The sequence below is a fragment of the Bombus pyrosoma genome, linkage group LG9, assembly GCF_014825855.1.
Source record: "Bombus pyrosoma isolate SC7728 linkage group LG9, ASM1482585v1, whole genome shotgun sequence".
Classification (NCBI taxonomy): Eukaryota; Metazoa; Arthropoda; class Insecta; order Hymenoptera; family Apidae; genus Bombus; species Bombus pyrosoma.
Window position 1 is genome coordinate 7,650,436 of NC_057778.1, and position 26,437 is coordinate 7,676,872.

At 42.3% G+C, this 26,437-nt stretch overlaps 2 protein-coding genes across 5 annotated transcripts in view; one reads left to right on the forward strand and one right to left on the reverse strand.

Moving 5' to 3' along the window:
- The window catches only part of LOC122570975, a 307,523-nt gene that overhangs the window by 102,792 nt on the left and 178,294 nt on the right, over positions 1-26,437 (reverse strand). The window lies entirely within an intron of this gene.
- Positions 1-26,437, forward strand: part of LOC122570968 (neuroligin-4, X-linked) — a 261,432-nt gene that overhangs the window by 58,986 nt on the left and 176,009 nt on the right. For all 4 annotated transcript variants that reach the window (XM_043734044.1, XM_043734046.1, XM_043734047.1 and 1 more), the window contains exons 3-4: positions 38-484; positions 1,655-1,830. In XM_043734044.1, coding sequence (XP_043589979.1) covers positions 237-484; positions 1,655-1,830 — 424 coding nt within the window. In that variant the 5' untranslated portion in view covers positions 38-236. The remainder of the gene's footprint in view (positions 1-37; positions 485-1,654; positions 1,831-26,437) is intronic.

A 26,437-nucleotide genomic window follows, 5' to 3' on the forward strand; every position in this document is an offset into this window, starting at 1 on the left:
GAGTTGCCGTCTGAACCAGTTGCTACTGAAATTTCAGGGAAAACCGCAAGCTTGCGTCAAGGTGGCGCGCAGTTAGCGCTTGAACAGGCCTAAATGAAGAGCGATCGTCACGGGAACAGGTGATCGATAGCGATTGCGAGGAGCCGCGTGCGACTGTGTGTGTCTGTGCGCGCGCGCGTGGTCGCACAGGGTAATCGTGGCGGTGACGCGCGGGGGTAGGGACGGAGAGGAGCAAGATGGAACTCTTCCTGATTCTCGTCTGTCTGATTGCGCCGCCCACCCTCTCGCTCTCGATCAAGAGCAAGCTCAATCCACGGATCGTTCAGACACGGTACGGCGAGGTGCAGGGGGTCATACGCTCCTTCGAGAACACCAAGTTCCTCAAGCCAATCGACGTCTATCTCGGAATACCATACGCCACCCCTCCGATCGGGGGTAACAGATTTTCACCGACTAAGGCGCCCAGCCCGTGGGAAGGAGTCAGGTAAGCAAAGAGAAAAATTTACTCGCACCAGCCATGTTTACGCTAACTTTCGAACTACACCTCCATCCTGTTGTCCATTCACCTCTTCGAGGAACAACAGTGTAGCAAAGGTTTGATAGAGATTGATAAATAATGTTGTGGATGTATAACGAAAGGACGGAGGCATAGTTCGCACGATGGCGATACGCTAGAGGTTTAGATAATTCTGGAATTCGAAATGATAATTGGATCATTAAGAATGCAAGTTCGAACGTTCGCGATTTTTTCCTTCTGCAAACTCGAGTTCTGCTCTTATTGCATTAATATCCGAAGGAAGTAAGAAATTTTGACAAAAGAATAGATTTCGGAGGGACATTCCGAAAACCAAAATCCCTTTAATCCTGGTGTCCTTCAACGTATTTCATCGGCATATTTGCCGCGAAGTTATGCCAAACAGCTCCTTTGAAATTCGCCCAAGTATTTGGCCTTGTATTCGTGTATCCTTCCATACACACCGACCAGCTGTTTCATAGGAGTTGGTTAAAAATTTATCCAAGGAAAATTTATGTAAACGTTGGCGAAACAATTCTTTATGCTTCTACCGGTGATTTCCAAAATGTCAGGGGAGAAAAATGTGAAATTCGCGAGCCACCGTTTCCCAAAATTCTCGAATACAGGCTTTAGAATTTCCGACAGAACTAGCGATCCCTTCGCTTCCAACAACTCTCGCTCTTTCTTCCCCGACCACCTTCCTCTCCCCTCTTCCTGCTCCTCTCACTGCCAGCGAAGCAAAAACGGAAACACAATTATACACGACCTTAATCTCCATACATTACGATCTAGGGGACAAAGGTACTCGTAACGCAATACACTCGGAACACATAATTAACTCAGCGGGGAGTACTTGGGAGCTGGTTGTCGAGAAGAGAATATTCGCAAACCACATTTTTCCGAATGTTCAAGCTCACAGACTTCTTGACTGAATCAAAAATTTAATTTGAACTTTTCTAGAAGATTTCCTTTTCCTGATAATATCACTTTATCAGGTACTTGCGCTAAATTTTCTCAATTTTGTACTCCAGAAAGGAAACAGAATTAACGATCGGATTATCCATTAGATCGTGAATTCATCGGAGAGTAAGGTGCCCGAGCATTCGATTCGAACTGACTAAAACAAATTCTCTTTTGCAGATTATCGGACTCGGTCAGTCCTGTCTGCCCTCAAAAGCTGCCCGACATTTCAAATGAGCAAGAAGCGTTGGAGCGTATGCCAAAAGGACGGTTGGAATACTTGAAGAGGTTGCTACCTCATCTACGGAATCAAAGCGAGGATTGTCTCTATTTGAACATTTACGCACCGGCTGTGGGTGAGTAATTTTACACGTTCTCTGCCTTTAGGAAAATTAATGGCCTCGATATTCGAATGGCTTAACGGGGTCGCTAGATCGAGCTTTCGACCTGAAAGAGTTGAGATTTGCCTCGGAGTTCAAGCAGAATGTACAGAGCGGGATATAAATAATTGAACAACTATCGGAGAGCTTGCCGTGACGACGTTGGGGGAAATATGGAATGCGGAAACCTGATTGCGTGATTGTAAAAGTGAAATCATTTTGTTATTAACGTATGTAGGGTGTCTTTTACAATCTGGTAAATTGACATGATTAGCAGGAATTCTATAGGGATTCGTTTGATTTGATTCGAAGTGGAATTATAACCCGACTGGTTCGATAATACGACAGTTAGTAGATGGGATGAAAAACTTGACTGAACAGTAATTCGTAATGAATCATTGTATCGTGGCTAGCAGATTTATAAAGAAAGATGACGACCATAGGCGAATATGACTTTCACTCTGATTCTTTTTGCAACGAAAATACGCGCACGCCTCTGGGTCAACGGGAGTAAAGGAAATTATAAATGAACCGGAGACCCTGGAAATCCATTTTATGCGCGAAACTATCGTAAACGAACGCAGCGTTTTAATATTAAGCATACTTGTCGATGTTGAATACCCAAGTAGCTCGATGTTGCCTCTCTGATGTTGTAACTTTCTGAGCTCGTCCCTACCATCCACCCTCGCGCGATATCAGTAAACATGATAAAAACACATAAAACTAGATTCCAGCAGGCGTGTTCAACGTAACTTTACATACCTCATTTTCGCTTAGCCTTTCGTCGATTCCACCTCCGCAGGCAGAGAAATTTCGTTCGAAATATGGTTGGTAGCTACTGCAAATTAATTCTTCGAAGAACGTCGTCCTACTATCTTATTTTTAACGAAGGTATCACGGCTTCCTTAGAAATGCTTGGAAACTCTTTTCTCGTTACTTAATAGCCACGACGTTATTCATTAAATTAATTTATCAGTTACCTAAGCGTATAGCTATTGCTGGAAGGAACGTTTGTAAGTAACGCAAACGAAACGGTGTAAGAGGATTTGCAATTTGCAATTTCATTTTCGTATGAAAGTGTAAAACATCAGGTTGTATGTTAGCGACCCCCTTTTTTTTTGCGTCTCGAGCCCTTCCCTTCAAGTTCCCGCGTAATGTTACGTATTTCACTGGCGCCACGCGCAACGAGTAGGGAAAAGGAACGGTTTCAATAATAATGCATCATGACGTGTTGCCTGCGAAATAGGAAATTTTACTTTTTCGCCGCGCCTTAAACTCGCTCTCAACCTACCCTCGTGTACCCCGTTTTTCTTGCAACCTCTCCCGGGCCGGAAATTGAACGGCAAAAGCGTCGGGAATGCTGCGACATATTTTTGCGAAATACGCGTGACGCGTACGCGTTCACGGCTCTCTAACTCGGAGAAAAGAGCGAAAAAGGAGAAGGATTAAGGTGTTAAGACAATAACGTAGAAGTACGTCACTTTTTCATTCTGATTGTTCGTGCACTGTTGTTGATGTGTCGCCGAGCAAACTGATCTATCGATGGTAGTAGAAGGTTGTTATGAAATCGTTTATTAAAAAGTAAGTAACCACCCTACGACAATCTGTCAATATCGCCTTCTATTGAAATACTAATACGTTCCAGTTTGGACATTGTGTAACGTTCGTTATTCGAAATTACTCGTGCTTCAAACACGCTGCAAATAGCTCTGAAACCTGTTTAATTGTTAAACAACTAGTTTGTAAACCGTCGCCACCACGAGCCATATTCCGTAATTAACCACCCAACAAATTATATCGTCGCCCAAGCAAAACAAGTTAGGGCTTTTGTCGGGAACGGTTCTATACCTTTCCCGAATAAATCAACGTGGCTTAGCATCGATCCGAAGGACGAGACACGATGCTTCGACGGACGAGCTTCGTTGTACTTGTCAAAAAATCGTGTAGTCGAATGGTCTAGCAATTCCCCGATCCAACCCCTTGCTACGAGATTCGGGTCAAACCGTTTTCATCTCTTTCGTGTATCGCGGGTTGCACGTTCGCGTTTCGACAATGAAACATCGTACAGACGTAAATGTAAGCCGGAATAGGAAACCAGAACACGCTACTCTGCAAGTCTGCGCGCGAGCGTGACTACCTGCTGTCGAGGCAACTGTCCAGAATGCGAAACTGTCGCGGATGTGCTCGATCCTGTCGCCACCACTTATGGCTCTGCGATCGAAAAATAATTCAAGCGCCAGGTGCTTCGGAGCATCCATTCGACAACGTTCTCATATGTGAAACGAAATCATTAAGAATTCATTTTTTATTAAAAATTTCCTTAACTGAAACAGCACGCGCGCAAGAAATGAATCCCTCGACTTTGCTAATACATAATTCTGTATGTGTTTAATACCACCGCGAGAAGGTAGGGCTACGAACAAAGGCAGTACGAACCTCTGTACCGTCGACTATCCCTAAAACGCGAACGATGGAGCAATGCATAAATCTAATCTCGTAACTTCAGCAAGATGGTCAAGCGACGGTTCGTGCAACGAGGCGCGCAGCACTGAAACAATTTCCGATCCAGCTGCCGTTTAATAATGCAGCAGCGATGCACGGGCTGTTTACAAACAGGACCGTGCATACAGATCGCTGGGAAATTTAGTGACAGCGAAAGAGCCGTCGCTGTAAGCTTTTAACATTCCGCTCTGGTTACGCCGTGCGCCGCAATCCATATAAAAGATGCATCCTGGCTAGCCAGTGGATTCACGCAGCTCGCAAACAGAAGGATAATTTTATCGTTGTCACTGTTTATGAAATTCTCTTCTTTACGCGTACGCCAGTTGCTTCCTCTTGCACCCTTTGGTTGCTTTTATTGTTGGCAAAATTTCATTTTTACGGGATGGTGACAAAGAGTAACGGTTCGCTCGTTAGACTGATCATAGTCTTTGATCGCTTGACTCCACTGAACATGATTAACGTTGCTAGTGGCGACAAGGGGAATTATCGAACCGCGAATAGATTCTGTCAGAGGCCAGGAAGACGCTGCTTAAGCATTACACGTGTTTAGTGGCTTGAAGCTGGACTACGCGTGTCTAGAATCTCATGATCTTCCGACATTGGATACGTCTTGTGGGTTGTTCGACATCTTGTCGTCCAATTAGCGGAATGCCTGTTCATAGATTATCAGCAAATGGAAAATGAAATCGATAAATAACTGTTTTTATATCGAATAAGATAGAGCGGCGGTAGAAAAGCTGCGCGCAGATCCGCATTCAAAGTATTGACTGTCAGATCTGTAAAAGGAAAGTCTCGAACCAGCACGCTCGTAAACCGGCATCCAATGACGTGACTGGTAACGCAGGTGTTAAGAAAACGTGAACGACAACGCCGCTGGAACGCGGTAGCAGACGGTACGTTCGTTTCCGTCAAGACAGCGTAACCCGTTCGTACGCTAGAAACCTGGCTGCTTCTTTATTGAGTTTCTTGCAATAGTTATCATGCATTTGACGAGAACTTTCAGCCTCTCGTATCTCCTAATACGTAATATATCGATGTATCGAGAGCGACACTTATTTTTACAAATTTGCAATCGACCTAATTACGAAAATTATAATTTTCATCGATCGGACAATTTAGACGACTACGGTCATTGCATCGTTCATTCTGAGAAACGTCCGCGTTGCAGGCTTCTTCGACATGCGTATCGATATAGAAGAGAGAGAGAAAGAGAGAGAGAGGGGGGGGGAAGAAGAAGACATTGAGATGAAATTGTAAGACAGTGGAAAGTGGTGGAGCCGTCAAACGTGAGAGCAACCGGAGAAATTCCTGAATATTTTACACGGCTCGTCTTTTACGCGAACTTTCGAATTCAACTTGGCTGACTTTCAATTCTCGTCGGAGCTTGGCTTGTATTCTTTTGAACTGAACCGGTTTTACGGTTGATCTACCATCGAGCGGAATCTACTTGAAGATCCAGATGAGTTTGATCGTGTTCTTCGCATTGAATATTTAGTTCGCGAGCTGAAATTCTGATTAAACTGTGTTTCCTCGTTTCTCGTGTTTTGGATTAACTACTTTAGCGTTATTCCGATCAATTGAATCGAAAGAAAGAAGAGACGTAGCGCGTTAGTGATTTAAAGTGGCCTGATTGGAGAGTAAAGATAAAGGTTCCGTGGCTTTCTTTCTTTCTTTCTTTCTTTGATCGATCAACTGTATTAGTCGTCTATTATAGAGTCTGATCAGAAGGTGCTCTCTAATGAAGTGCTCTGATTACTTAGACCGATTGTTTTCTCCCCATTCGATATCGATTCCTTCGTTTTAGGCGACTGATTTAAAAAAATACCATTCGCCTTTTCGATTCACGGCGCAACAAAATCACGAATTGTATTAATCCAAATAAGAAAAAAGAGCCCGGATCGATTTTCCATTTTGAAAATGTTCTTTTCAACTCTTCGAGTTTGAGCGTTCGCGACGCAGCCGAGGTGTTAAATCAATTTCGTCGGCTATTCATTATTCGCGAGATTGGCCGGCTAACAAGTTCCACGGTTCGTTCAACGCACATCACGTCATAAAACAAAATTTTCTGTAGAATGTGATGTAGGACGGCTCTAATAACGATGATTCGTTTTTCCATCAAGACAGCCCCTTCTTCGAAAATAATTTAACGCCCATGAATCGTTGACTTTCGTGTTAGTTCTGGCGTAATGAATAAAATGATAAAACGTAGCGGCAATTAATTATCGGGGAAACGGCATTATTTAATATTACCTCCATCTGTCGGCTTCTTTTCACAAACTTCCCCCATTGAGTCAGAAGCCGTAATTTCTGAGAGTACAATTTCCAATTTCTGACAGAATAAATCCACAATCCGGAATTAATTATTTCCAGGCATTAAGCAACGTTCGACGGTTAATCGTATTTGTTTAATGCGATCATTTATGCAGGAAGGGGTCTCGAAAGGTCCAGAATTTGCATAAAATCTTCACACCGTTAAATTTCTCATCTTGGAACATTTGAAACCAGCCTCGGCTATGCACATTTACGATTTAATATCTATCAAAATTGAAGCCTTTTTTCTACATTCGATTAACATTTTATTAACATTCTTCTATAAAAGTTACAATCGAACACTTTCGAACTATCATACGGAGTATTCGCGACACCGAAAGACACTCGGGGTAGCTTCTATTGTTTCCCCGGTATCGTATTCCAGACTTTAGCTTAATGGAAGACCGGGTGAAAGTTCGAGCTCGCTTAATGCACGGCCGCTCGTTTCTCTTCGTTTCAGAACATTCTATCCGAGTATAGAGAAAGATGGAACGTTAAACGGATCGAAGAAAACGAGGAAAGAGACTGGCAATCACACGGACGCCTAATCCCACGGGTCTCTCGGCGAGACATTGCGACTTGGAACTGTGAAAGAAGAAGGTGGCAAGTTTTCCCACCCGCGTCGACTAATAATCGAATCCGCAAGTAGTCGGGATTCGTTCGAACCGACGATCCGAAATAGCCGGTTGCCAGGCATGAATTTCTTTGAGGGCCGTCGCCCGTGAAATTATTTGTTCGACCAGGCTGAATGAAAGATAAAGTGACTTCCCCTGTTCCTTTCGGGACGCGACCTTTTATATCGCTGATCCAGGATCCACCTAATACCCAACGATGATCAAGCACCATTTGTATTTCTCGCGCGGTTCCTCGCAACTGGCTCTCGCTCTTTCGCTACGAACGAAGGTGGAGAACGGTCTTTGGGTTTAGGAAAGTCGGGGATGGATTTATTGCTGCGGGAGAGGGGTTGGAGAAAGTTTGATAAAGGAAAAATTGAGTATGGTGAAGTTTCTTGGGTCCTATTTCTACGAAGTTTTTGGAACTTTGGAAGCTCGAACTGTAGAAAATTCAAATATTAAGACTTAAATCGTTTTATTTCCTTCGCGTTCACCGAAAGTAAATCGTAGACGCGTATATTATACATAAAATGTTGACCATGCAGAACGATGCAGGCTCATTAGCCTGCGAAGATGTCGTTTTAATTAATCACGCAGCAAAGGAGCGTCTCATGACACGTACTAATGCTTAATGAGAGAAAAAAGAGTGGAAGCCGAGTGGAAAGGAAGACATCAAAGAGCTGCAACTGGCGGCAGGTGAACGGTTACCTCATACTTGGAATACGAATTACGTTTCACAAAGAAACGCTACCCTCGTTGCCTTCTTAACTTGTACCTTTGCGCTGTTCTTACACTCTTTTCTCACTGAAAATCGTCAGTCGAACGAACATATATTATTTTATATCGAACTCACAGCTTCCCTTCTTTTTTTTCCCCCTCTTTGCGTTTTTCCCATCAAAAAAGGAAAACACGGTGCGTCTCTATTCTGCTGTGGGCGTAATATAAATTCTTGAAATTACTATCTGCCTGGTTGCCGCAGCGGAAAATACCGAGTCTGCAAACGAATCAAAACCGACTGACGTATTCTTATAAGGAACTCGCTGAATTCGTCGGAGCAGTGAAAAAAATGATTGTTCGCTGACGTTACTGTAATTTCTACTATACATACTGGTTTAAACTTACTTCGTAACATGATCATTCGCTTCCGGTGAAGTTGAGGATTTGTTCGATCTAGATTCCAATTTTGATCTGGAAATACGCTTATTTGAAATATTATTTCTCCGTTTGTCATGTGAAAATTAGTAATTCCCTTTCAACAACAAAAGGAGGGCGAAATACCTTTCAAAAATAATTAATCTTATTCAGAGAATTATTCCTCGTTTCCCACGAAAGCAACTGGGATTTTCCAGAAATGAAAATTTTACCGGTTTCGAAGTTGCTCTCCAGATTACAGATCAGGGAGGCGATCGTCGGCAGCGCAAAACTCGGTACGTTGATGATCCACTTAGGTGAAAACCCGGTCGCGCGACTATATGGTCGCGAACGACAGCGGAGAATTATCGTGGCGATTTAGCTGGTAAGTAGAAGCGAACTAGTAATTACGAGCTGGTTGTTTCTGCGATCGATAGCATCGCCAGCCACCATTACGAATAGATAAACGTATATACGAGGATGTCGCGGGAACGCCACTTTCCTATTTTCCTAATGCAACTTCTTCTTGCTCTCCTGTGCTTCCTAAAATTGGAGATCAGTCGGAATTACTCGTTGCTACTTTGAACTTCAATTTCGAAATGAATGACGAGAGCTACATTAATATTTTAATATTAGCGACTAAATGAAGAACATAATGCAAATACAAACGGGATGCTGCTACGTTTTGGAGATTTTATCATTTTGTCTATCCACTGAAAATTGTTTCCTTTGTGCGTACGAGTTTCAACGCTGCTATAGTTGTTTACGTCGCGATTGTACAAAGCGGAATACAATTTCATCTCTGTAGGATACAACACAATTAGGATTTACAAAGCAAATTGTCTCTAACTCGGCTCGCATCAAACGAAAGCAGCTTTCCAAATCTTCGACATTCATCTGCAGAAAATATCTTTTGTCTGTCGTTATTAAATTAGCGAAATCGACTGATCAAAGGACTGACATAAACGATGGGAAGACGGAAGCGAAAAAGGACCGGTCGTCGCCTTGCAAGTTACACGTTGTCCCGATTAAAAAACGATTTTGAAGATGATTTATCGTCGGACTAAATTGAATCGCTAATCTAAGTTGGAGAACTTTGCCGGCCGTCCGGTTGAATTATGGCCAGCGGGAATAGAATGCTATCGACCGTTACGCGATGCCTCTCCTTCCTTCTCGATTGTCTAAAACTGAACTTCCACGGAATTGTTCAGAATCGCGGCCTTTCGACGGCCACTTGGCCCCCGTGGAACATATGGGGAAAAAGATTCGACATTTTGATTAAGAGCAGCACGGTAAAAGCACGCTGGATCCGTCGATCGTGAGAGTTATAGTGACGCGGTGAGCCGTGCAAGAAATTCTTCCGGCGGAACTTTGTTTTGCCTGCTACGGGGCTTTTACGAGAGGAATAAAATCATGAAAACTCGAATAAATTGAAAGATATTCCAAGTATGACTGTTATGTAAATCACTGCGAATACCAATGAATTTTTTCCGAACAAGGTTAGTTTTTCCTACAATCGTTACATTACTTCGAATGTTCTACACTCTGAAATATCTAAAGGTTGAATCTTTTAGTTTCTTCCTGGATGGAGCAGTGAGTTTCGAATAACGAAATTCTTTTCGCTTTATCGTGCGACATTTTCAACGTCTACCCATCGATACGATATTGTAGCGAGCGATACGAAAATCGAGTATAGCATTGGAATTATAGTATCGAGATTGGATCGAATATAGTATCGAAGCATCGGCATAGACCAAGTCAAATAAAAGACAGAAGAAAACGAGGGGTAGCAAGTGCACAGCAATCAATCACGCGGTCTCCCTAACGAATCTCTGCCTCTTCGAAACCGAAACCTCGATCGTCGGCTCTTAATTACACGCCAGTCGGAAACTTGTGGCCGTACGCAATCATTCGAGCCCTAATAGCGCCATAACTCAAGTAGAACGCAGTATTTTCGTCGCAGCAGCGTGTTTAACCATCGTTACATTCATAACTTCGTCACTCTCGCTGCTCTTTTACGTCGGCATTCCTTCGAATTTCGTTAACACAACGCTTGCTCCGATCGTGAATTAATTAAAATAAATTGAGGGTTTCGTTATTTAAGTAAACGTCTGTTATTGGCAATAAAATTTTCGCTACTTGAAATTAGCGTTTCGCGTGAAAACGCCGTATTCTTTGTACTCTTGGAGTAAACTCCGTTAGTGTCGAAATTATCGTAGAAACTAATAGGAAATAACTGGAAATTCTGCAAAATTAATCTCGAAATTCTGTAGGAGTTACGTAGCTTTCATACGAGAGAAACAACGTTCGCAAACTACAGCGTCGATTCCACGTCGCGACAGGTGGAAGTCCTCACGAAGATAAGTCGTTATTATTTCTCTCGCTCGATAATCGAATTTCTTCAAGAGACTGAAGCTTGAACGACAATCCCTTAAATTTGTACTCTTGTATCGACAAAGGTGTTTCAATCCCTGGCTTGGCCATCGAATATGCCATCGACTATCACTGTGTTGATTAACTAGACCCATAGAAGAATGTGTGTTTATTGGTCGGGGAAAAAGTTGAAGTAGTTGAAAGATGAATTGTGGTTAGGCTAGGGTACGGTATACGAGTAGTAACCGGAGGGTGGTAAATACTGGATATTTTAAGTTTGCAAGGGCGGTTCGTGTTGACCCGATACGAAACAGGAATATTGATTTAACGTCGCCACAAGGGTGTTGTTAAATCTTTAACACTATAAACTGGAAGAAAATAACTCAGGATGCTTTTAAAATATAAAGAAGCTATCCGTACTTTATATTTTCTTCCAATGGAATTTTTCTAAAATTATTTAAAGAGCTCTGCAGAGTTAGAAAAGTCGGTATCTTCCTGTTCTTGAAAAATTCATAAATCACCGTTAATGCTCTTATCAGATACCGATAAATTATAACGGTGGCATTAATTTTCGTATCGTTTGCTTTTATTGCAACGTAGAATATTCTCGGCTACGATCGTTCCTCGTGACGGCAGAGAAATTCACGTACAAACACGATTGGAGACCTGTACGTAAGCTCGTGTAAACGATACGCCAGTTCGTACGATCCGTTTGATGCGCCACCAGCCACGTATGCAAATGTCCGCCTCCTCCGAAACAACGCAACGAGAGTGTCGCGCGCATAAAACAATCGCGTCCCGGTTTGTCCGGTGAAAAAGAGACCCAGCCAGGCTGTGCATTCAGACTATATGTCCCGTTGCACGCGCATCGTGTAAAGGGTTGTTCAATTGAAACGCGACCTCGGATTTCGGGGGTAGGTGGTTAGGGTGGCGCATATTTTTCCAACGCAAAAGTAGGACAGAATTTCGTTCGCGAGACTTTTATGGAACGTCGCGTCGCACAATTCGCAATTTGGTATTCAAAATTTGTACAGACTATATTTATACGCATTGCGTGGACGTCTCGTGGAAACTGAAACCGTGGAATCGATTACGTGAAATTTAATCTAATTTGTTCTGGAAGGTGGTGGAATTCTATACGACTAACGTTTGCAGTACTGTTAATTAATCTTATGATTTGTTAGCTTAGCTCCTAAGTTAATCAGTTCGAAGAGATATGACAACGAAAGTACGGAAATTCTAAAATAGAGGAAAGTTTGCCATTCGTGTCTGGTCGATTTAATGTCGCTGTTTATGGAGTTTAACGAACGTTCATCTTTGTTTTACAGGCAAAAGCGAGAAAATGATACGACAAATTAAAACCGATATTTTTATTTTAATGTTTTAATGTTTCCTCGTTACGGTGTATAATGGGCTGTCAGAGTGGCGAATTTGTCTCATGATAACATTTAATGTTCGGAGTTCGCCAATCGCGTCAATATAAAAAGAAAAATGCAGCGATTTCGTAGATAATTAAAATTAACGTGCGACGCTGTTATAATTTCACATTCCCTTACGTTTCACGCGCTGTCTCGTCCACAGAATTTCAAACACATTTCGGATTAAATTTTTGCTACATATGCTATAAAGATACCTACTGTACCGTTTTGCCGGTATAAGTGAACGACTTTGATATGGGGCAAAAAAGAGCACGAAATTGAGTGAGAAACATCGTAGGAGAAACGAAAGTGCCAGGCACTAGGGGATGTAAGCGTGAAAATTGAAAAAAGAACGATATCACCGATGGCGCGCAGGCACTCGGACGTGAGCAACGAAGAGGGGTCGAGGACTGTCGGGGTCGAAGGAGGGTTGAACGCTCTCACCAGACAGAAGAGGGATGTAAAATTGCAAGGAGATCACAGCCCCTCTCGTCTGCTGGAAATATCCCTTTCTGTTTCATATCTTCGTGTAAATGAGAGACGAACGCTTCTATCGAGAATTGTAATCGTACTTACGAGGAGATATCAAGAACTGCGAAATCTCGAATGAATTAGCTGTACGTGCATTCGACGTTTTATGCTGTTGGCAAGACGACCCAAAAGGATTTGAGTGAAGGGCTCTTTGTTTTCGAGAGACTAATCGAGAAATTGTGTCCTTGGTGTAGCAATTTCTTGCGTTTTAAACGTTCTTATTACACTTTCTACATGCAAAATTGTAAGAATACACAGGAATATTATGATAAATAAAAGCAATCAGATGTTTCTCAAAATGAATTGTAGAAATTTAATATTAAAAGACACCTAATATCAATGTCGAAAGATCTTATAAAGTGAGATATGAAAGATCTTATCAGTTTCTCGAAATCAAAGACCTATGCACTCAAATTCTTTTGGGGTTGCTTTACCATCGACCTAAAGCATCGAACGCACATACAGCCAACTGATCGACGATTTCGCAGTTTTTTGCTATATTCTGCTTAATCTAAAGATTATTTTCTTCGAATTTAGCGAAAACGTAAAATACGATTACCTCTCGCCAAACGTTTGATGAACGAATAGAAACGACAATTATGAGCTTGCTTTGATTCTACCCACAGCGACCAAATCTGTTCTGAACATCAGTATACGCGTATCGCTCTTTCATCGTCGCTTTTCTATCAACGATATCAGTGAGATAAGAGCAGCGTTGTCCAAGCAGTCAGTCGGTTAACCCAGAAGAGAGAAGAAACGATAAAAGCGCGCTAGCAGAGACAATGAGCCATCGTCGACAGGCGTTCGTGGGCAGTCTTGCTTAGTTTTCATTTTCGCCAGTTCGTCGCGATGTCTTCTAACTGTGCCGTTTTCGCGAGACATAACAAGGGACGACGATGCAAACTAACTTCCATATACTCGGGAATGAAACTTCGTCTCATCCAGACAATTTAAACTTCTTCCTCTTCTGATCGGATTGATCGAACTACCATTGTTAGAACGTTTCATCATTCTAGGAACATTTCCGGCTATCCATGGATTCTCACTCGATCAATCAAGTTTTCCAGGTCGAATCGAGGTTCCGAGTTTTTCTCTAGAGTCGGACAGTCTCGTTTTTTTACTTTTCCTAGCTGAGGAAGATACAGGTTTTACTTGTTGGAATATCGATCTTGGAGAGAGAGAGAGAGAGAGAGAGAGAGAGAGAGAGAGAGAGAGAGAGAGAGGGAGAGAGAGATGTTGCAGTTGGGGAAACGCGAGGTTTCTTCCGGTGTGAGCAGCGACCGCTTCGGCGCCGCGTAAATTGCGAATGCGCTTCGTTGTTCCGACGCATTACGCGGTCCGACTGGTATTGTGAATTCAGTTTTTGTTTTCGCGGATCGAAACCGGACTCTGTTGTTTCTTGAAATGCTATAACGAACGTAATATAGAATGCCGCTGTTTGCCGATGTTTTTATTCTGGAAAATGTTCGCCCGCTGGAGAAATGCGCTTAATTAGGATAAGAAAGCCTGCGCGTTTTGTGGTGTTTCGAGAACCGAATTCGAAATTACTACCTGGAGGCAAGAGGTCGGAATTGTTCGTGTTCCTGGATGAATATTAAGTACGTTCAGGTACATGGATTAACCAATAGGACTCGAAATAAGCGAGTTATGGAAGTTTAAGAAGGAAGATCAACCGATCTGATGGCGATATGAAACCTGGTCGGAATGTAAAGAGTTATCCAATATAGTTGCGCTATAAAGTATCATTAATCGACATTCCGAGAATGTACTATAAATTCATAAAGGCAACGACGATCAAACTAGGAGATACAACAAGATCTTGGGCGGAAGGTAAAGTTTCTGCCTCTTCGCGGAAAGAAGTCACGCCGCTGTGCGCTTTAGCAACGTCTCCAGGCATACGTGCCTCGTATTTCGCTTGGTTTGATATCGTGCACGTGGAAGGGAAGCGCGTCCGGTCACGTCAGCCACTTATTTACTGATATATGTTGTCACAGCCACAAAAGAAAATCCCAGTTTCACAAGGGCGGCAGGCTTGCCTCGCGTTAAAATCGCCCATGACGTCCAGCCCACGGGAGCTTCAAATTTATAGCCCTCTCTGACGCTGAAGGGACACGTCTTAACGTACACGAGATGCTTTCTGGTTGGCACATGTGTACTTTCAATGGCAAGAATTCAATGCACGTCTCGACAGAATCGAAATCTTTGCGTGCGGTGTTGTCCAGCCTTATTGTTCGTTTTAGGCGGCACCATAAATTAGTCCCTTGAAAAAAGAATTTTGCCCTCTAATAGGAACGGTGCATCTTTGCCGTGGTAAAATTAAATTGCCTAGAAAATTATTGGATGGTGTATTTGTATTTCTCAATGTTCGAATAAAATCTAAAAGCTTAAACAAGCTCAGTAATTAAATTGGGATTCTATTAATATACGACAGACTGCCTCATTTTATTGTACTACGTGCTATCAATCATGCAGTATTGTGGCAAACGTTACAATGTAAATTTCCTTCCTTCTTGTTCCTATTGGCGGACACGTTCCATCGCGTCGCCGTCAGCTCCCGGAAGAAAGGAATTTGAATAATGCTCGTTGAAACAATGTGAACGATGTAAATAAAACGATAAGTTCCAGACTTCCAATTTTCAAGCAGTAGTATCTTTGGCAGCAGCGATCGGTTCTCTTTGGCTACGCCCCAACGCGCAACCAAGAACAGTATCTATTAAATTCTACGGACATTTAAAAATATTCCAGCGACTGGTTTCGTGTCCGCCGTAAACAATTTCTTAAATTATCGGATTGAATAAACAATTAATTAATTAGTTTTAGTGTTTAACAAGACATACGATTTTGCTTCGTAGAATAATTCATTACATTTCAACTACGTAATTCGTTAATTGCATCGATTCATTCTTAATCGGAGAAACCGCTTCCGGGGCATTAACAGAGGCATTGATTAACTTTTTTCATCCGTTTAATATCATTGCCTGTGGCCGCCGTCATTCCGTTCGGTAATCGCGCTACTAATTATCAAAGTTAGAAACACCCGTCGACAGACTTATCGAGACATAGACGTTGCAGTCGACCGTTTGGCAGCCAGAAACCGCAGAACGCGGAGGCAACAGGACATTTTACCGACAATTTCTCTCGCTTTTGCACCCTCCTCAAAGCAGCCGGTCTCCTTTCGCCGCCTCTCCGCCAGACAGCCGGTCCAGAAAGCCCTCTACCAATAGCCTTGCAGCAGCGTCCTAGACTCCTTGCACTTTGTTTTGTGCCTTCCTGCCGCTCCCGTCTTATTCTACCGGCGTTTCCACCCCCGCCCTTTTCAAAGTGGCGGAGACCCGGTGGCACTGTACCGTGTTGGCAACTGTTTCGAGTACTTAAAAGAGTGGTGAAAAAGTTTTGACTCGCCGCTTTCTTCGTCTTGCAACGTCCATCGCTGTAGCGACCGATTAAACCAACCACCGTTGGTTAATTTTCGTCGCGCGACTTCGCAGAAAGCGCATTAGTCAAAAAATACACGAAGCCGATGAGGATTTTCTTACGAACGATTTCTAGTGAATATTTTAGATAACGGATAACGAAATCAGTTCGCCCTTGGACAAAAGTTACGCCGTAAGAGAGAGATGTGGTAGTGGTTCCGTATTTCAGAGTCAAGCGCAGAACCAGGGGGGAGGGAGACAAGTGGGATCGGTTGCGGCGAGTATTCGCACGTAAGTACTGAGCACCAGTGAGAAGGGCGGAGCTCCTATCGGCCGTGAAAAGAGCAAAAATCCATTTGTTACCGACGAAACAGTCGCTGTGTCAGAAATTTATCGAGTTTTCGAGCATGCTTGTCCTAAACCCTGTGAAAAGTCGCGGTTGATCTGACAGATACGTGCGAAATCTTCTCATAAATATTTGTATTTCTAAACAGTCACATCGTAAACTTCTCGACAAAGAGTATCTACCTACATGATACACTAAATCTTTAGCCCTCAGAGGGCAGCTGGACGTAGACGTATGTGTATTATGTACGTTTTAATACATATCTCTATGATATAATAAAAGCACGAAAATTTTTCCACCAGAAACACACTAATATTGCGTTAATGCGAAGGATACCGTAGAGCAGAGACAGTGGTAGACGTAGAAGGAAAAGAGAGAGGAGAGAAGGACGACGGGACTAGGGAGGGCAAAGAAAGGAAGGGAAACGAGCAGAAAAAAGGAGCACGTGGGAAGTAATGGAGAGAGGAGAGGAAGGGAAGGAGAAAGGAAAGAATGGAAGCACAAAGCGAGGAAAGGGAAAGAAATGTACGGAAGTGAAAAGAAAAATAGGAAATAAAAGAAGAAAAGAAAGACAAGAAGTAAAAGCAGATAGAGAGACAGAGTAAAGAAACTCTTAGTAGTTACCTTTGATCCTGTTCCTGACAGAGTACAAATGGGACAACAGGAATGCTCTAATGCGTAATTAGAATTTTTATATTCTATCTCCCCGTTGCGTTCGTACTATTCCTTCAATTTCTTGCGTGTCGTTGTCGGTACGATTTTGTTACTGCGCGTTACTCATGAACGGTTTGATATAATGCCCTGAGCCAATAAAATACAATTAAATTAAATGCAAAGCTTTAAAAACTTATCCTTCGCTTATTAAAATTATAACAGACGTTTTATACCGCTTTAGAACTTTATGGAAAATGTTCAGAAAATATTAATACGAAATATTATAACACCCTTTCGACTTTGAGCAATATCTGCCGTTGAATGCAGTTTCCTATATAGGTACATATACCGCATCGTATAGCCTATAATATTCTAAAATGCTTTGTTACATCGTTGTTTAGCTCTGATACGTGTTCCACCTCTGCAGCTTGTGTCCGTTCATCCATCACGCTTCGTTACTTGAACGTGATTGCTATAGCTCAGCTCCTATCGATTAAACTTTATTAGTTGGGCTCGTCTACCGATCGCCAGTGCCATATCGACGCGTCGTACGCCCTTTGCACGTAATTTACTACCGAATAATATCAGTTCCTAGATTAAACGTTGCTTTGAGTCGCGATACTCGATCCCGATCACTATCCGGCTGACCTACACCACTTCGACTCGTCAAATCCGCGATCAAAATTCAATATTTTAATGCTCAAATTGTCCAGCTACGTCGTTCGACCGCAATCATTGCTTTAACCTCGTTACTTGGCTGAGACGACCATTTGATCGAGTTTCGCCAGTAGAACGCGTGACTCTGAATTAAATTTCGCTACATCGACCGAGTAATTGAGTTCCACTGGGGCATACGTGTTGGCTTTGCCATTTCAATACCCACACCTTCGGACATCCCATTCGATTGCTCTTTGCTTAAGCATCAACTCTTCGGAGCAACGATTTATCTATTTACTTGCGTTACTTCGATACGCCAGCCGATTTATCGAGCTTCGCTACTGGTTATGTCACACCGCTGAAACCTTCCCTGAGAGCAATTCCTTCTAGAATTTCCTATTCGAATTAAATATCGGGGCCCGGTTTCCTCAATTTATTTCTGCCACGATCTTGCCACCTTAACGTTCATGTTCGCCCTCGGATTTTACTTACCTCTACCTTTATCCTTCTTCTCCCATACCGAAATATATCTTTCGTTACTAAGGGGTAAAATACGTTCGGCGAGGTATGATTTCCTTTCCTTGGCACGAATGAGACGGAATAAAGGAACAAGTAGAAAGAGAAACGGTTATTTTCCAGACGAGGAATCTGACGTCGTGGCGCAGAAACGAGAGAACACACCGGAGAAGAGTATTGACTCGTTGCAATTTCAACGCGATGGAACCTTTTTCTCCTCCCGTACACCATAGGCCGTTCCTGCTAATTGTCCCGTTTTTTACAACGTGACTCGAGTAAAATCCTCGCAAATGTAGTTTTACGTCCCCGCCAAAGCACACGTAACAGCGCGTAACAAATTATTCAGCCGGCTTATATCGTTTCATCCACATCGCTGGAAATTGAAAAGGAATACGTAATACGTTAATAATCGAGTAAAATCTCGGAATTTCTACTTTAACGCCGATCAACGCCCGTTTTTTCCTCTTTTTTTCTTTTTTTTTTTTTTTCCTCAGACGGATCGATGGTGACCGATTTAGAACGGCGGAAATCTGGTAGTGACGGTAATTAAATTAATCCGAGCGAAGGAGGCACGAAAATTTCTTCTCACTGGCAAACACACGGCTGAATTTATTTCGTCGGCCTGAATAGAAAAGCTCCGGTCCTTTATCGCGTTATTTTAAGAGACGACCCCTTTAATTAAAAGGTCCCTTTGCACCGGCGTACCCGGAGTGTTTGCTTTGCCTCTACAAGAAAATCTTCCAATTTCTAGAAACCCTTGCCGGCCGAACTACGTCCACCGGATAAGTTTCATTTCGAACGCGAGACCGTGCAACGTGTCTGCTTTAATTTGTGCCGAGACATTTCGTTATTCCCGTTGTCTTTCTTCGCAATACGTTTAGTATTAGGTCGTCCGATAAGTTTCTTTCCTTTTATAAGGAAATAATGGATGCGCAACATTTTCCGTTGTATATTATTTTATCGAATTACGTACGATTCATTTTCTTCTATCAAACTAAAGATCACAACGTTCGACAGATTAGGTTTCACGTTTGTATAAAGATGCGTTGTCGTAAATGACGGGTCTGTAAAAGAAAGACACTTTCTGGACAACCTCATATACACAGTAGTCATCACACAGTACATAGACACGATTTTAAAGATATCTTTTAGCTATTCTAAGAAAACGGGATATAGACCAAGAAGAAATTGAGGGGAGAAAAAAGACCAATTGGCGAAAATCGATGGAAGAGGAACAATGATGGGGGAAACGAACCTTTTGAAATCTACCATCTTCGTACGAGAAGCGTTTACGCGCGACACCGTCACCCTTCCGGCAGAAATTCTGTTTGCTGGCGCATAATTGACGAAGCCGACAGAGAGAAGGGAAATATTAAATGTCGGTAGAAGAAGAGAAGCAGCCGTTTACGTTTACCGGATCCTCGCCTGCACTTTCAACCCCTCTGGTCGTTGTTTATTTTTTCACGCTTTTTATCATTCCGTTACTCATCAGCGAGCGACTAAAGCGACCAGATATTAATCTGTCTCTCTCGGCTTGGAATTTCTGCTTTCTTTCTATCTCTGTTTGGTCGCAAGGGGTTATAAACCCCTCGTTGGAACGAGTTACGGAGAATGTTTCTGGGGGTGTGATCACGCGCGAACTCACACGCTTCGTCGGCTCGTTCTTTGTGGCGGGCATGAATGCTGCCACATAAAATTCACGATATTGCAAGCTACGTCACAATATATTATAAAATCGTTGCAGCGATATCCACACCTTCCCATTTTCTCTGTTCGATCGCGTCTTTTGCTATGGAGTCATCTCCTCTTTTGTTGCCTTTCCTTTCTGTTCGTCGTTTTCACAATGGTCAAGCTTACGGTAGCTACGTGTAATACAGTCAAGAATTTTACTTGCCTCGATCAATATAATCTTCTCGTTTGTTGATATTTCCTCATTTGTGCTTCCCGTACTGTTTATTTCTATTGAAACATTTCACTCGATGGTAAATTGCGCTACGTGTGGCAGGTCGTAAGCCGCGGAAATTTTTAATCGCGAATCGAACATTTTTAGAACGTTCCATGGAGCAAGCCAAGTGCGACGGTATGAAAGTGGAACCGACCATAGCTAACTCGATTCCCTTGGTCACGATAACTGTATTATTGCAGCACATTTCTAGTCATTTTCCTGTTCCAACGAGAACGTTAATGGTTCATCTCCTTTTCATCGTGCGAGGATGAACCCTTGCTCGTGTATTTTCCATAAGATATTCAACTCTTTTAATTTTAATTTCTCTAATCTTTCGCGCAATTATCCAAGATAACGATCGAAGGACGAATACAATAGAAAAGATATATACATACTGCGTCAATTAATTTAAATTAGCGATGTTGCCTCTTCCGGTGCTCTCTGTCGGAAATTTAAGAAAAGGAAATGTGTCATAGTTCGTAGCGGAATGAAAGTTTTCACAGCCAGAAGATCGAAAATGGTCGAGATGTGCCATGGATATAACTATCCCGAGCAGATGGCCTGATTTTCCAGCGTTCTGAGCTCGAATGCAAGAAAAATGAATGAAGAAGAAGCGGGAAAGTGACTGGGTATGGCGAGACGGTTAGACTGCAGGGATTAGTTTCTTGAGAAAGGTTGTAAGGATTCCTTAGATGAATGTCCTTTGACGTTTTCTTCTTGTCCCACGAAATAACCACCCTCTAACGGTTTTATCGCTGGAAACAGAAACGTAATTAGGACCTGGCCGAAATGACGTGACGATTCCTTGCTTCTTGCCTGGGAATTATACTTCCCTTGGCCGAATTCAGACGAGTTAAGGAGATTGAGGTGCCTCGTGAGACTCGACGAGATTCTGGTCCTCCGGTGGCTTCTTGAGTGGCTCTTAATGAGAGGCTCCTAGTAATTCTTCTGGTACTCGTGTTGACAGTACTCCTCTATGAGTGTTCAGCCACTTTTCGTGGCTAATAGCAAGTTATAGGACGAAGGTTAGTCATGTAGTTTGATAATCGTTTATCGTGTGTAGATGCATGAGCTTTCTCGCAAGTTAAGCGAATTATCATTCAATTGACTTTGATTTGGAAATGAATAAAATAGATTTCTGCATTAAGAAATATTCTTCGTTTACCTACCATGGTTCAGAAGTAACAAGCACAATTATTCGTGTATTTTCCATTCGTTTCTCGTATTTCGTATCTCCGCTGTAACCATGGTAACTTGCGAAAATGAGCCCAAACTTGATGTACCTAAAAAGCGTTTCTTGACTTCGCCTTCGCAAACTGAACTCACCGATAAGAAGCGAACCGTTTCGTTGGGTTACGATTTAAAAATCCATTTTCGCGTCATTCGGCACGAAGATAGGACGCGCGACGCTGTCAGGAAATGAAATTGGAAGGTTGCATCCGGAAGCAGACACTTCCCATCCGGCGGGCCGACTTGCCGGGCTTCGTGTAACGAAGTTATTCTCCCGAGGATCGAATTACAGCCGTTGTATACACACGTGTTTGTAGTTATATTTGGACCAGTCTGCGCTACTACTTGGTTAGGGATAGCTATGTCGCACCGATACTCCTGCACGCTCCTTCCTTCCTCCTCTACCTTCGTCGCGATGAAAATCTACGCTGAAGTCAAGAATTTTTGTTGAAATTGCAGGTTTTCGTTTTTCAGGATTATGTTAGTTCTTGCTACGAAGAAATTTCAAAATAGAGGTCCATCGACGGAACGTGTAATTCTACTCTTATAGTACGTGTTATTTTATTTTAGTGGCCATGGAAATAGAGATGAAGCAAAGGAGAGGATAAGATGTTTCTTGTTCGATTAGAAAAATATTCCATCGTATCTTGTTCTATAGTAGTTCGATAGTAAAAGTGCGTAGGTTCGATACAAATCATCGAGGAACGAAGGAATTTTTTAATAATCTTTTAGCAAGACACGTCGTATTTCTCGAAGATTTAATGGTAGGCATTCTCGAATCGATCGAATGACAAGTTTTATGAGTATATAGTATAAGATATAAAATACATTTCGGAGGCTACGATGTCGTTTAATATGGAACCGCGAATATAATATTCCATTGGAATTTTTCAATAATACGTAACTGAAAAACTGTAATTTCAAAAATGTGTATTTTTTGTCCGTACTTTTTAATCGGAGCAATACTCGACTTGATTATTTCATGTATTTTCTGACTACGCGGGTTTGCGTATCCACGATGTGCGATGATTTACATTTATCGTTGTGTAAGTATCGTACAAACGTGTACCTTCAGGTGAAAGCGAATCATGTTCATTTCGTTTATGCGATACAAAAATACTGCCAACTGCTCGGCAGTGATTCTCGCTCCAAGTGCTAATGGGAAAATATTTTACTGTTATTCGGTAAATTAAATTTCGTGCTTAATAATAACAGTAATTGAAATTTAGCTGAAAAGATGATTAAATTATTTGTTTTAAATCAATAAATAACAGCATTCGTTTATTAAATATTTTTCAATTAGACATTAAATATTTAATTATTATTTGCTGTCCTTGTTTTATTGAAATATACGGTTTCGGCAAGAAACTTAGTATAAGATACATCAGTTTCAAATTACCAACAACGGAGCCCATGGAAGGAAACAACTTAGGTCTTGAAAGGATAAATTTCCTTTGGAAAATAGAATCTCCAGTGACCACTTGAGGATCCGTAAAACCATCCTCCTTGCACCGTATTTGCAGTATCTCCAGCAGTCGATTTCAACCATCGTATCGACATTGTAATCCTCTGCACCGTACCGTTTCGTACTCCGCTAGTCGGTGTTCCGTCTACCTGGACGATGCTATTTCACTATATCGACATGTTTTCTATCAGACAGGATCATTAGGCCGATCTTCGATTCGTTCCACCTTTATTTTCCTTCACTTTGTCGTATCTTTTAGAGACAATAATCATAACCCGTTCCTGGTAAATCTATATTATAAACTATATAATATATATAATCTGAATTAGAATATCTTCCACGAGAGACGTACATCTTGGATTAAATATTTCAAAGAAAACTTCAATATTCTAAAGTTACTGTCGGTCTAGCAATAAGTTCCCGGTTTAACAAAAATGCTGAAATAGCAGCGGCAGCGATTTTCGTGGAAAAAGCCACGGAAGATAGGGAAAGGTGTGGCCTTTAAAGCGCGCTTTGTTTCATCCCGATATCTCGAATGGTTCCCGAGATATGGATCTCCAAAGCGTTCGCTTAAAATGTACGCAGTGCTCCGAGTACCCGGAAGCGCCATGACCTAAATTTTTTCCACGAAATGCGTACGTCAAAGTAGTAGTAGTAGTAGTAGTAAAAAGACGCCGAGTCAGCGTCTCTCCCTGACCTCCCACCATTCACGCGAGTGTGGGGCAGGTCAGTGAAGCCGTACAAGTAAGGAAAAGAGAAAGAGAAACGAGCGTGCGAGAAGGAAAGCAGTAACGAAACGGTCAAAATTACGGTTTCCTTTGGACGGTGATATTTCGACAACGGGAAGTCGCCTCACCGGGAAATAAAGAGTGTTTTAAAGAGGAAGTTACTCTGTTTCTAGCGAGTCGATCTCGTGGAAATATCGCAATAGGTTTGAGAATGAGGTTAATTCAAATTTCAGATACGTTTAATACCTTCCTAATGGAAGTTTTCAGCTGAATTGGAATATCGTAGAAAGGTTCTAATATTCGTGCTAGGAAAGCTGGACATTTTATAAAAAATGGTGTTAATCGTTAAAGGGGATAGCATTAGAATAGACTTGCTACGTTTCATCGGAATATCCGATGGCTGGGTCAAGTGCCTCTTAAGTTTTCAATCAATGACCCACTACGATCGATCACACATCAAAAGAGCGTGAATCGTCAGGAATGTACTCCACGATTGCAGCGGCGCCATCGAGATTGGTAGATTCGCTTGAAGCCGTGAATGACACCAGACTCATTTGTCCCGCAGTTCGATCAGTGTGTATCGCACGATCGGTCGTCGGCCAAAGTTATCGAGATTCGTTTCCATGAACAGAAGCGGCGGGTCAACTTTAATCGTTGGCGAATGCATGGCCTATATGATACACCGTTCGATAGCAAATATTGCATTTCCGTTTTAGTATTATTGTGTGTGCATCGTATCTACTGATACACGCGCTTGCGTAATCGCGCACAAAATTAAGCACGAATCTACGAACGAATCGTTACGATTCGATGTAATACGATTAGTGGTATATCTATGATACTCGTAGAGGCCTCGCGAGATTTTCAGTGCGCGATCGAGATTGTCGGTAAAGGATAATTCACTAGGTGATTTAGTTCCGCGGGGAAAGAATAAAAAAAATGAGAGAAGCCAAGGAGAAGGATTCGGAAGTAACTCGAAGTGAAAGATCGGAAGAGATTTAAGAGAAATTCGAAGAGAATTCGGAAGAAATTCAACGCGAGCAGCCTCGTATCGCAGACGTTGAAACTAGGAAAATAGACACTGCCAGCACAGGAAACATTGAAATCGGAAACGAGGCAATGGAAAACGATGAAATGGAAACGGGGAAATAGGAAGTAACGATTCTAGAGCCATCCTAATTTAACTCCGTTGATTGTCTCCTATTTAGAGTTTTGCTGTATCGATGTATAATCTTAGCAGCTTTTCTATCTGTAACACGATATAAAACGTCTCAGTAAACAAAAAAAAAAAAAAGAAGAAAAACGGAATTGACGATATCATAGAAGATTTATAGCGCAGTCTGCATACGACAGGTTCCACGAATGCAAAAGAGGCAGCTGTTCCGGTAATATGCATTAAACCGATCGAATTATGTTGGAGTAATTTTCGTCGGCCGCAATTAACAGACACGACGCGTCCGTCGCCGTCGCGTCGCGTCGCAAAAAGTGAGACAATAATTTCCGCTCAATGTGCCATCTCGTTGTCGATAAAACGTAATTACGATAATTAACGTGGGACGCGCCGGAAATTCGGTCGAATTCGTTCGGCGACCTCCGTTTTCAGAACGCTTTTCGGCACAGTTTGCGTTTGACTGTAGTTGCCTGCTGGTTGTTTCGCTGTTTCTATTTAAATCTTGTTTCCTTGCTAATTGAAACACAGTAAATCGTTCAAAGTGCCTGTAAATAATGTATTAACTTTTAATACAACGAAAGTAGCGATTGCGGTGCGCTACATTTATATCATATTGTACTTTGATAAATAGCAGACAGGAAATTGAGAAACGTAGAACCGACTATCGATATTTTTTCCGGTAAGAGCGTGCCGCCGTTAAACGGGCAAACGAAGCTTGGTATTGTGTAGTCGGGCGTCAACCAACGTCGTTTTCCCTCGTTATCGACGACTGTGGTACGCTCGTCGAACTCGCTTTGCTAATTAACCGCGCGAAGGATCGAACGGTGACAATTAGCGTTCGATTTTCGTTCGACGAATCCCAGCTGCCAGCCAATCGCGTCGCGATTCCTGTAACAAAGGACAGCTCGCGATGAATCAATGTTGCCGGCCTGTCGTCGTCTTCGTGCCGAAGAAAATGGAAATCAATCGTCCCGATTTCACGAGAACCGCATCCAACCAATCTGTGCTTCGACCAACGTTAAATTTCAAATTATATTCTTGAGCGAGCATCGAACATTCGAATGATTCGAGACACGTATCGAGATAGAGAATACCTTTTCACTTTCTACAGATCGATTCTCCTGAACTGATCCTATTTGGACTTTTTTCAAACTAATACAGGGATTGAGTCGAACGATCGAAAGAGACAGCTTTCTCTCTCTCTCTCTCTCTCTCTCTCCCCCTCTCTCACTCTCTCTGTACATTAATTTTCGTGAACGTTTACTCGAACGAGAGGACCACTCGGGGTCGCTGAAAATAGCTCGGACGAAGAGAAAAAAAAGAGTTCTTTAGAGTTGTTTTTGAGGGTTAGTTTGGTTCGAGATCTCTTTGGCCAACTCCGTGACACGGTTATCGGTTATGGGAATACTTTTCCCGAGTTTCGGCCGGTTTTCGAGTGTTGACAAAGGGGAAAGAGAATAACCAACGCAAAATCGAATTAGCCGCGCAACTTTCCTAACCGGAGAAAAGTTTATTTATCTTTTCACCATCGAGGAAAAGAGCCGGACTGGCAGTCGAGCGGAGAAATTTCATCGCGTGT